We start from the raw sequence: 12,795 nt of genomic DNA on the forward strand, positions 1-12,795 counted from the left end.
GGAAACGTGATGAGTGGTTACTGCCACAGATGGCGCTGTGATCAAAGGTGGTAGCAGACCCCACGAAATTTCGAAACGTGATGAGTAAGACTAACGCTCCGTTAAACGCGCCGTTAACGATATTATCATTAACGCTGTGCAGACTGCGCAACTGTAACTGTAAGCAAGATGCGAAGACATCCGTCGTACAGACGGTAAAGTCTTGGCTGACATGTTTCTGTGTGGAGAGGAGCCCGATGGTAACGCGTGTAACGCGACCGTGCGTGTGATCTGTGTGGGATTGCGCAGCTGGACGAGTGGTGGTTGCACTCGGCGTACCTGGACGTGCGGACTCCGTTGCCGGTGCACTCCAGCCCGGCGGCCCTGTTTCCCCGGCAGACGTTCAGCTCGGAAGAGGATTGCCTCATGTTAGTTTCCCGCTCCCTGCTGTCGCACTATGCTGCATGCTGCGGGTGGGCAGGGCCGTGTTGACGGTCAGGTCAAAGCCGCGCGTTGCTAACTCTGCGGGTCCGCCATTAGCCTGGCCCGGCAGCCATGCGTTTATTTCTTCTTTTCCGCCGAGGGCGTATTTCTGTCCTCAGGATAGCGCCAGCAAGCGGAAATACGCACGCCATCCACGTACAGTGCTGCGATGTCGTTATACGCGCGATTACGATTTTAAAGGAGCTCTACTTTTACTGAGAGAGAAATGCTCGTGACTGCAGCCACGTGCACAGAATTTAGTGAGGGAGTCTCAAAGCGCCCGCCAGGGAAAAGAAGTCACCACGAACTTACCTTGTCTTCGACGGCGGAAAGCACAGACGTGACTTGCAGTTCCACCAGTTCGAATCTCTCCCTGTTCTGCCTAATTCGTTCCCTTGCATAAAGAATAAAACACTCAGAACACATGTATCCGAAAAAAAACTTCCCATGCTCCGGTTGCATTCAGTTACGATGCAGTTTCTGAAGACTGGTGCCGTATACAATATATATGTGTGCATGTGTGTGCTTGCGTGCGTGCGTGCGTGCGTGTGTGCGTGTGTGTGGAGGGGGGGATAGAACAACGCGAAGGGACAACGGACGACGACAAACGGTGCGAGAACTCTGAACGGTCCTTGGCTTGACCGTTAAGAAAAAATCTGTGGCATCCCAACTGTTCGTCATCAAATATTGGTTATGAACACGTAACATTGTTAGGATAACTCCAGGTAGGACGCGACTGGCTTTCACCGCGCTCTACTGCTAGATACAACGACGCGAAGAGGGCATTCTGTCTTATGCGTTTTTGCTGTAAAGAACATTTTTAGGCCTATGTTTGTACTGTTGTTCATGCCATGTACTAAACGATTAGGCTTCATTGTATATAGAGCCCAATTCATTTGCCTTGAAAGTCTTTTCAATCAGGCAGAAATCGCTTTTAAAACGGAACGAAAAGTGAATATTAGCGTGATGTTTTTAAGCAAAAAGGTCTTAGGGACGACAGGAAACCCGTCTTTCTTACTGGCGGTGAGAAGAGAGAGGGAATGTTCCTTCAAACTGGAAACTGCTGTTTCTAATGGCTGCACTGGAGAATGGGGCGCTTACAGCGTCTTCCACGCTATCAGGAACACCTCTTTCGAGTTCACAGTCTAGAGCATGAGTGCAGGTGGGAAGCTTGTTGCACTACCGATCCACGCTCAACGGCAGTCATTGGCTGGCGGCTTGGCGAATAGAAGAGCAAGTTCAAGCACGCTGTGTCCTGTCCTGTGCTTCGCGTACGTTGCCTCTGCGCGCTGTTCGCAGCAAAATAGACGTCTTCAACTATAATTCATTTTACAAGTGGTTTGCAGCGCTATAAAGTCGACGGCGATCTGAGCCAGTCAGAACAGCGTGTGCTGCAAAACGTGTTCATCCCTTCCCCTCACTTTGTGATTGGTAACTTCATCAATGGGAAGGAAAGAACACCAGTGTTCAGCTGCTGCACTCAGGGGACAAACCTTCCATGGTAGGGACTGCAGACGGAAACAGCAGGAGGCGCCTCTCGAGCGCTGCCTACACCGTTGGCCTATCGTACAGTCACACTGCACGTCGACTTTCACCAACTCGCTCCGTTTTCCATCCAGTTAATGCAACGATACCCGCAACGCATGTCAGTGCAGTGTCAAGTCCCAGTGCCTCTATTATTGTTGCACTGCCCGCCACAGCATTTATATGTGGAAGCATGCCAGGTGTTTAGGGAAGACTCAAACATTTTCGTAAATAAGCTTTTTGGGATGAAAATATGGTTTTTTCGGCATAGTGCTACCTGTGGTGACGGACACTGCAAAGCCTGTAAACTGCCTTAGATTGTAAGCGGGTTAACTAATTTCTGATAACTAAGTTTTTAACTATCACATATAGGCGAGTAGTTGCAATTAGAGATTTGTAGCCGGTCGTTAGTAATAGGCATATTAGTTTTCTATATTTTGAAAACGAGATTGCCCTCGCTGCTGTGATGAAAGCTTACAGTTCCCAATACGGTTACTCCGCCTCAGGCTGCAGGCCAGTCAGCCAATGCTACGTCGCGCCGTAGCCGGGTGATCTGACGTTACACCGTGCAGATAGTCTCGGGCCCAACCTACGCTACCACCGTGTTTTTTTTTTTTGCAGAAAAAATACACCCGCTAGGTTCCTTGAATGCGCCCCGTTGTGGTAAAACAAGTGAACTAGAGAGCTGTCCCAGATTCTTAGTAACGTTCATTCCATATTGGTGCGAACGAGAAAAGAACTATCATACACTTCAGTTTTTCTACGATATTCAAGAATCTTGAAACAATGCTAGGTACGGTTGTAGAAACATTGAGGCCGATGTAAGGGCGTTTCTTTGTTGAATTCGGCAGTGTCAAGAAACGCTTGACAATGAGTTTATGTGCCGTCTGCACAAAGCAAGATTGTTTCTGCACGATGTGAACACGCCCAGGATTTCGTGACATCTCCCGCTCGATACACATGGCGGTGGCCCGTAGCACTGCCATTGAGCAGGCCACCCCTACCAACAAAATAGGAGTGCGGCGGAGCTAGCTTTGAAACCAACAACAAAACACACTTGTTTATGTAGTGCGGTTAAACCTAACTGCGGGATACAAGCGCCTAATCGTACTTTTGTGTACTACGACGAAGTTCCTCGCCTGTATGAAACAACAAAATGCAGGCTCGTACTTGCCGCTTGCTTTTTAATCTTTTTTCTCTTCCCTTAGTACTTTTCTCTGGTCTCTAACCTACTAGTTTCTTTCTGGGTACCCGGGACTGTCTTAAAATCAAGATAAACTTAACCTCCTCTCAACTGCCCTTCTTTTCCACCTCAAGTAATTTTAAACATGGAGTGTATTAGCCGTTTTTCTAGCAAATAAGTACAAATACCGCCATTTCAATTTTCGCCTTTGCATCAGCTAGGATGGTGGTGTCAACATCCTAGCTCATGGAAAGGTAAAAACTGGAAGGCAACGTAACGAAGCGTACGAGATTAAGAATACGGGAAACAAGAATTGTGTCAGCACGGAATCTGTTTATCCTTTGGATAGCCAATTTGAATGGCAGGAGTCACCGTGCTGATCCCACGGGAATGGCTCACATTAGTTTTTTTTTTTTTATTGTAACCTTATATCTCGCTATCAGATCGATGTTTCAGTATGCAGTTGATCCCTTTTACAAGCAATGAAATCAGTCCTATATGTTTTGTCTCGCGGCAACGAGTCCAGCGCAGTTCCCTGCACAGTGCACAGTGGACCACCAGCTAGACCCCCTTCCTGCCTCTTAAGCAGGATCAGCTTGGCTGCTTAGGCTACCGAATCTCCAAGTTCTTTCAGAGGATTTTTCTTGGTAGTAAACTATTGGAAAATATTGTTGTTTATATATAAACGTCTCCCATAACGGTGGTTGTCGCGCGCCTTCTTTTAAATAAACCGCAGCGGTGGCCAAGTGGTTGAGCATCCGCCTCGCTTGCGGGAGGTGCGGGTTTCGATCCCCAGTGCCGCCGGGTACCCACCGGTGATACAATGGGTACAAGCTTTCCCCTGCCTGGTGCTCGGCTTCTTTAGGGTGAAATGCTTGGGAATTGGGTCTTTGACCCCACCTTGAGAAGTCGAAAATACCTTGTGCCATGGCGCTATTTGGCCATAGATGCCCTTGCGCCATAAAAACCCATCATCAGTCAGCCTTCTTTTAAATACACTACTGTGATGTCAATCTTAGAACACTTTCGAGTAATTTCGCGAGTGGCTCTGTGTAAAAGGATTTAATGTAATTCCTTCAACCTCTCCTCCGGTTGCTGCGTACGCTGTACAAGACATTTTTTGAGAGCATCTCAACAGAATTATATCTTCTGAATCTGCAAGGGTGCTTCTCCGCATAGCAGGTTGTTATGGCATTGTTTTTAACTCCTGAAGGAAGTCAGTGTTTTTGTCGTTACGCCCCTTGAAACGAGAACGCGATACGCGTTCTCGCACTTTGCTGGCATTGGGCAAGTGAAATTTTATGCTTCGAAGGAAACGACTTTAACAAAAGTCGCTAATTGAATACTTACGGAGAATAGCTGCTGAGTTTAAGGTGCACAAATATGGAATGGCATTCCTAATGATATAAAAATAAAAATTAACTTTTTACAATCCCTCAAAATGTTCTTGCTAAGTCTGTAAATTTGAGGACGGTTGAGTGTGTAAATCTTGCACCGAAATGATTTTGTAAAATTGTTATCGCGTTAAGGTTATAAATTGCAAAGAATAACTGCATGAACAGCATATTTATATATGGACATATTAATGAAATTGATGCGCAAAGGGTATGTTGGGATTTTGTTATTGTGAGTTTATTTATGTGAGAAGTGTTCTCTGCAGCTGCTGCATTTCTAAGGTATCATTGTGGTGGACTGGACACTAGCCATGGCTATGGGTCGCGTACCATTATACATAGTTTCATTGTACTTATTTCAGTTTTCAAATAAAAAAATGCAACGCCGTCCCGAGCAAGCTACCGAAAGATGGCGCAAGCTGTCAATGTCCCAGATTTATTTGCGTGGTTGAAAACGAATGCCTTTCCCTGAACCCTTTCGGCCTCTGCTTTTTCCATGACCTGACCAGGTTCGCTGCCAAGTTAACAGCCGCCGTGCTGGAGTTCAAGGACTTGGTCGACAGGTACGCAAAGAATAAAAAAGAAAAGGCGCCTGTCACGTGCCTGCAGGTCGCTGTTGCAATTATTAAAAAAGTTCGGTTGACATACTTATGCTCAAAGAGGCACTGAGGACAAACCACAGTCAGCCTGTATGGATACACTACGGCATACTAGCGACAAAGAAATCGCTCTCACCGAAAACTGAGATGTTATAAAGTATGAAAGACCAAGAAACAAAATACAGATGTCGCCATTGCCGGCCGATTTCGCAAGCAAGCTCCATGCGCCGGCATCGAATTTTTTTTAATCGCGGATTCCAGAGGCTATGCTACACCGTCATTCACGCCCAAACGGCGGCAACCAGTCCTCCTAGGTGATGACGTCACAAATTTGAATCGAGTGGCGGAAAAAATTTTTATTCAACTTTCGAAGCCACAAAATTTTTTTTTGTGCCGGACTGAGTTATAATATACAAAAAGAGCCAGAGAATCAATTTTACTAGAACAATTATTAGATAAGTTGTCAGTGTTCCTTTAAGCGTGACATACGATATTGCGCGAAGCATGGTATGGGTCTGGCGTCGCATATACATACAGAGTGGTTCACCTAATACTTTACATAATTTTTAAAAATAGGCGTATTGAGCTATAAGAGCACTTTTTTCAGCATAACACTGTCAGCGTGTAGTATATCAGAATACAGCTGAGCCGTGCTAATTAGCAGGCTAGTTAACTCAGCTAGAATAGTGAACTTTTAACTGTTACTGTTATGCTCCTTAATTATTGAGAGACGTGCAGCACACCGTAAGTAATATCTATTTCATTTCTTAGAATTTCGCAAACGAGGTTGCGCTCGGTGCTGTAGCCTAACAAATTTAGGTTATCTCGACGATTTACGTGCACTGGACCGGCTCCTTTGCCTCCAAGCTTCTCGAGAGTGCATGTATTTTGGCGCCGTGTAGCCAAATTTTTTTCGGCCACAGCGCCGAGGGTAACCGCATTTTCTAACTTTTAAAAACTGATACGAATATTATACTTGCCGTAGGCTACACGCCTCTCAATAATTAAGGAGCCTAACGGTATTAGCTAAAAAGTTAACTATTCAACATAGCACTTCTTAGTTGTATTCTGATGTACTGCACGCTGACAATGTTCTGCCGAAAAAAAAGCTCTCTTCTAACTCAAAAAGCCTATTTCTAAAAATTATGTAAAGTGCACTGCACGCGTGCAAAGGCTGGCAAAATTACTTGGTCGCGTAATAAGCGATTCAACCGCAGACCGAATATCTCGTAAACGGTATGTGCGAAAAGTGTGTATTATTTAAAACGAAAGCTAGGCGGGCGAGCTGGTGATACATTATTAAAAAAAACAACGCGGAAAACGGGGACTACCCTTGAAGTCCCCGTTTTCCGCGCTGTTATTTAAAAAAAATTGTAATCCAGTTTAACCATTTTAAGGGAAAATTCCCCGTCCAGCGAAGTAGTGAAAGCCAGCACTGAAGCTGGAACGCCAGAAACGCGCTTTCTGTGCGCGAACATCGAGTATAATTTTCATAAATGCCTGATATCTCAATTAAATGTGAACTCTTTCCTCTTCCTTTCCTTTTTGTGTAGTTACGTCTCACACTGAGAAATAAAAATATCATATAAATAAGCACTGAAGGAACAAGCTTCGATTCCGTCATACAGGTTTATTCGTGGACGGCCATGCTTTCCCACTCTAGGATTAGAAGATTTTAGTGGCTCCTAAATTTGGCCCCTATAGAAAAATTGATTTCGTTTCGCATGTTCAGAACAGGGCATGTCAGCGACAATCTGAGTACAAAACAGAACAAGATGTTTGATAGGCTTGTGAGCAAAGTAGTACATGTCATAAAGATTGCACGACTTCAGCGTTTACTATGCGCATAGTGCATCATTTAAGCGTAAGTTGAAAACGATGGTGTCGTCACAGTGCATCTGTGTTCTTGTTAATCGAAATACGCGTCCTGAGCTGTCAGGACTGTCTAAACACTCAATATTTTCGCCGTCCGATATAAATCACCGCTATTAGGGCGCGCTGAAGATGCCGGGCTGCTCCGCGGCGTCTTTCCTGGCCTCAGTCTCACCAGAGCTGCGCCTGTGTCCTCGAACGCAGGCAGGCGCTGCCCCCCGACATGGCGCGGCACATTCCACTGGATATGACCATGTACTTCAAGATCTTCTCCCTGCACCGCGTGCCGAAGCCCCAGCGCGACGAGGTCGTCTCGTACGCTGACGAAGCCGACCCGCCGCGCCACATCGTCGTCATGCACAACAACCACGCAAGTAGTGCATTCGACGCACGGGGGAGGGAGGAGGGGGAGGGCGTAGTGCCACTAGCGTGCTCGCTCACTAGTAGGGCGTAGTGTGCGGAACGCGCCAGAGCGACGTCTTGAGGGTGCAGCTCTCACCGGGGGAGCGTGACCTCCGCAGAAAGTGTGTGCAGTCAACTCCACAGCGGCACCGTCTCCCGCGAGCGACCTCTGTTTTGTACAGTCTGTTTTGTACACTCTTTACAACATGCGAGTCCATCTTCCACCTCTACAAGTGTGGTCACGAGCCGCTGGATAATGACAGAGATGTCAGTTTGAGTCGCAGTTCACGCGTCCTTGAAATTTTTGCCCCTGATAGTTCACTTCCGCTCGGTTTCCAGCCGTGTAAAATGGCCTGCAGTTAACTCTCTGATTATATAGCCAAGTATTGTACCTTGAACCAGCTCATGGTCACTGACCCTGTCAAAGTTGCAATTCGGCGTTTGCTAATCCGTACGGGTTCCTTGTTAAGTGAGGTGGCTAATGTGCGGTCATTGTTTGAGCATGTAGTGCATAACATAATGAGCGTAAGTATATTGCCGGCCGATTTCTATTTGTCCTACTTATAGTGGTAGTGCTTGCCTTAACGGTCAAAGATTCCAGAAGCAGCCTTGATGGCATGTTTTTTTATTTAACTATGCCGGTGGCGTTGTCGCAGTCGATGCCATGATGATGTGTTTGAGCTTATTCGGTAACAGCGTTCGATGCTTGATTTTCATTCGCCACGTCACGTTTGTGCTCTTGCAGTCGTCTTGGAAGATTGCCGATTTAGGCGATGTAAACATTATTGCAGTAAGCGCATGGAATTTTGTATGCCCCTCCAAACTGATCATTCCATCTGATTTTCCATGTGTCACATTCTTGCCCAGTTTTCCTGCCTTACATTTACTCTGTTTGCACGGAGTTTCTGCAGCGGCCCGTAATGCCAACCCGGTGTAATGTCACAAAGCTGAGCGGAAAGAAAACTGCTGACCGTCGGTATGGCGTCGTTGATGCAGCTGTTCGAGATGAACGTGTACAATCAGCACAGCCGCAAGCCATACAAGGAGCGCGACCTGTACCCGCAGCTGGTGGCCATCATGAACCAGTCGCGCTCGGTCGGCCCGCCAATCGGCATTCTCACCAGCGACGACCGCGACTCGTGGTGCGCCGCCAACCAGAGGCTGGCCGCCGCCGGTGAGGAACGCGTGAACGCGGGGAATCCCCGCCGGTTTTCCTGACTCTGCTTCCTCCCTCCAGTTCTGGTTCCTCACATTGCCTTTCCATTCATAAGGTCTAGTGGTTTCACGTTCTCTCGGATATCTAAGGGTTCGCGATGAATGTCGCGCAGTGATCGCGGTGCTGAGGTTAAAGTTCTAGAGCAGATGGAGACGTCGCGAGTTGGCGGCTGGTATTCACGCCTCCTCTCACACTGCTATGCCTAGAGGTTTTCCTTTCAAGTCGTGCTGGCCATTTTCTCAAGCCAGGCTAGCTCGAGGGATGTCTGCGTGGAAATGAGCTGTTGTCGGGACCCACAGTGCGCCTGTTGCTGCGAAAAGTTAGCCGACTGCGTGAGGCTCTGTACTCGGGGTTTTTGTGGTGACCGCGTGTACGCTCTCCTGCCTTGCAGGCTGCAACGCGCAGAGCCTGGAGGCTGTGCAGCGCAGCATCCTGGTGCTGTGCCTGGACGAGCCGGGAGGCGAGACGGAGCCCTGGGAGGTGCGCAGCCCACTGCACATGCTCGTCGGCGGAGGCAACGCCCAGTCCGCCGGAAACCGCTGGTACGACAAGATCATGCAGGTGCGCGTGCCATCACTGGAACTTTTTCTCTGCAGAGATTCTGCCTATCTAGCTCATTGCTTCGTGGCGGCTCGCATTCTGGCCATCCCCTTTTTGCGTAGGAAAATGCGAGAGGTGAATTCGCGTTAAAACTGGATTCACACCAAGGTCAGCGTGGAAAAAGCATAGGCTGACCAGCACTAACAGGCGTACGTGTCGGCGAGTCAATGCAGGCGTTCGCTTCAAGGCGTGGTTGCAATAGCGCCAGTCCATGCCTGTCCCTGTGGGAATTAGAGTCGAATATGGGGTCGAAGTTCCGAGATGTGCAACCCGACCGCGGCGGCTGCGTTTTTATGGAGGCAAAACGCTAAGGCTCCCGTGTGCTGTGCGATGTCAGGGCACGTTAAAGATCCGCAGGTGGTCGAAATTATTCCGGAGACGGCACCTCTTTCTTCTTTCACTCCCTTCCTTTATTCCTTCCCTTACGGCGCGGTTCAGGTGTCCGCGGATATATGACAGATACTGCGCCATTTCCTTTTCACAAAAACCAATTATTATTTTTATTTTTATTAACAGCATGAACATTTAATTGCGCGAAAACTGGGGAGCGGTGAAAGCGGTGGTGCTAACAGGAGCGGATACCGTCGCGAAAATAAGAGAAACTAAGTTGGGAGGAGGTGAAATTGGATTCAGGCAGGAGATAGATGGCGATGGTGCTCTCACTGAAAACAGCCTGTGGACGTCGTGAAGCTCCAGCGTATGCTGCCTGATATAGACCCTATAAAAGCTCAGGCAATGAAAACGCCGTAAAAAAAATTCTGAACTTGAAGCAGTAGGTTGATACATGCACCTAGATTGCAGAAATGGGAAACGCGATTTTCCGAGGATAGGATATTTACTGTGAAATTAAAATTAACATATCAGGCTAATTTCTCAGTGTCTGAGAGGCAGCACATTGTTCACGCACACATGCTCGGGCAACAACAAATCAATACCAATACTCAAAATCATTCCATCACTTACAAATGTGTGCTCGTTTAAATTTTAGGGGCTGTTGACAGTGCAGTTGGTGATTTTTTAGCCCGCCTTCTGCATCCCTGTCAGCCGATACTTCTACTTTGCTTTCAGAAATATTTTTGGGAATGCGATTTTTGCGAAGATGTTAGGATGCGGCTATATTTTGCAAACACAAATGGAAGCTATTTTTATTTATACCGTCTTCTCATTGGATACGTCGAGCATTACAAATTTAATTCGTATATACGGGTTAAAAATGGCTTTTTTTTCAAATTAGTTTACTTAGTAGATTTTGGTTGTTGAACTCAGTATACAGGAAGGAAAAAATTCTACCGAGTGTTTCAGCGGAAACTTTTAAAAATTTCAAAAAAAGGCTTTTTGGGGTAAAAATATCACTATCGCAGCCACAGTAGTAAGCTGGTTGACTAATCTGTAATAATTAACTTTTAGCTAGTAGTGTTATGCGCCTAGTTGCAATTAGAGATTTGTAGCCGTCGTCAGCATACGGCATTACAGTTTTTAATGTTTCGAAAACGCGATTACTCTTGCCGCTGTGACTAGACAAAATTTGGCTTTTTCGACAAGTTACGCGCACTGGAGGGGTTGCTTTGGCTGTAAGATTTCGAAAGCGCATATATTTTCGCACGATGCAACCAAACTTTGTCGAGCCACAGCGGCGAGGGTAGTCACGTTTTAGAAATTCTAAAAACTGGTAAGGCTATTACTAACGACCGGCTACAAATCTCTAAGTGCAACCAGTTGCCTATCTGCGATAGTTAGAAAGCTGGTTATGAGAAATTAGTTAACCAGCTTACTACAGAAGACAAATTCAGTGACTTTCCGGGGTCCACCAACACTGGTAATACCATGCTGCTAAAGCCATATTTTTACCCTAAAAAGCCTAGTTTTGAAAATTTTTGAGTCTTTCCTGAAACGCCTGATATACAAGACAAATGTCTGACTAGTAATTGGAAGTAATGCATTCAGTAGTGCTTCCGGAAACAACCTTTTCCACGCGTATTTGTTAACCCAACCATTTAACATAGCTTAGCGAGCGCGTTAGTCGCGTTGTGTATCCAGAAACGCCGCGTATGAGGCATTAAAATTGCGAAGTCAACCATCTTTGTTGGCTCAGCAGGGATTTGCAGAGAAGCATGCTTTGGGCGAATTTCCAAATAAGAACCGGTGTGTCACGCTGGCTGCAGAAATTGCCAGCCTCATTCATGCCAAAGCATAGTTAGGCGGTCACGGGAAGCAGCTTTGACCTGTCTACTAGCTGCGAGCAAGCAGCCCTGTGTGGAGTCACGCGCTCTTGCGGTTTCTGCATAGCTCTGCTGTGCAGAAAGCGGGCCTGAATTTATGAGTCAAGCCTGGTTTTTCCTTGCCTGTCTTATTTTTCTACTTTCTTTGCGATTTATTAACGCATGAAAAGATGTCACTTCAAAAGCAAGAGGAGAATCAGCATTGTGTTGCTAGGTGTAACTGCGACCAAGGGTATCGTAATTGAAGCTTTATCCTGCATTGGTTAGTTCGAGCGCGCTTCACAACCTAATATAACAAGTTCAAAAGTGAAGATGGGATTTGTAATGAACGCGAGAAAGCGCCACAATATTCACAATGTGCACATTTCAGCTAGGGCGTTGTAAATTGCAGGCAGTTTCTAAATGTCATGCTCCTATGTAGGAATGTTGCGAAGGTTACGTTTGATATGAACATTTGTCTCTTATAATGCAAATAAAAGAGGTAAGTTTTTTTCCTTATTTGTGCACTTTGGTTCGCATGGCGTAACACAGACAATTCTATGATGTTCTATTCAGTATCATACCAAGAGCTTCACCGATAAGCAAGTAGTATTTCTAGTGTTAAGGGATTGAATAAAACTGAGCAAAGGGGGCCATTGCAAAACTAAATCTAGGTCTGAGGAGTGAAAATTGCGCTCTACAAGCTGTGAAAATTTCACTCAGCTATCCTGAATATTCAGTGCATTGAGTGCCCGAGGCGCATCTTCATGAGAGAAAGATTTAGGTCAGACTAAGTTAGCCTTTGTAACTGAATGTTTGCAAGCGGAAGCTACACTCTAAACACGATTACACGTATACGGGAAAAAGAAGGGAGTAAACTGCCCTCTAGGGCACCCCCTTTTATAAAAATAGGGAGTGCGCTAGAGGACAGTTAACTCCCTTATTTATTCATTTGCGTTTATTGTACACTGCAGGCTCTGAGGCCGGCCGTTGTGCAGAGCTTAGAATCATTATCCACCAGCTGGATTTATTTAACGCGCACCTAAATCTGAGCACACTGCCATGTTTTCATTTCGTCTCCACCGATATGCGGACTCCGTGGGCGAGGCTCGAACTAACGACCTCGGGCCGATCGAGCAGGCCATAGTTACTGATTCACCGCGACGAGTAAGCGAGAGTGCGAATGCCGTCATAGAGGAACAGGGTATCTGCGCTGGTGGGTGCTCGGTCCACTGATTCACACTTTACCAAATGCGCGTCACGCCGACGTAGATGGCCACCGTGATGTGTCTTTGAGGCGTCGCAGTGCTTCTTTCTCACGTTTTTTTTTGTTTCTTAGTTAATT

General features: G+C 46.5%; 1 protein-coding gene across 1 annotated transcript in view; it reads left to right on the forward strand.

The window, feature by feature from the left end:
* The window catches only part of LOC144100921 (carnitine O-acetyltransferase-like), a 52,577-nt gene that overhangs the window by 6,363 nt on the left and 33,419 nt on the right, over window positions 1-12,795 (forward strand). Inside the window, exons 3-7 of the mRNA XM_077633845.1 lie at window positions 289-407; window positions 5,073-5,126; window positions 7,239-7,404; window positions 8,433-8,610; window positions 9,044-9,213. Coding sequence (XP_077489971.1) covers window positions 289-407; window positions 5,073-5,126; window positions 7,239-7,404; window positions 8,433-8,610; window positions 9,044-9,213 — 687 coding nt within the window. The remainder of the gene's footprint in view (window positions 1-288; window positions 408-5,072; window positions 5,127-7,238; window positions 7,405-8,432; window positions 8,611-9,043; window positions 9,214-12,795) is intronic.

Source organism: Amblyomma americanum, chromosome 1 (genome assembly GCF_052857255.1).
Source record: "Amblyomma americanum isolate KBUSLIRL-KWMA chromosome 1, ASM5285725v1, whole genome shotgun sequence".
In the NCBI taxonomy this organism is placed as follows: Eukaryota; Metazoa; Arthropoda; class Arachnida; order Ixodida; family Ixodidae; genus Amblyomma; species Amblyomma americanum.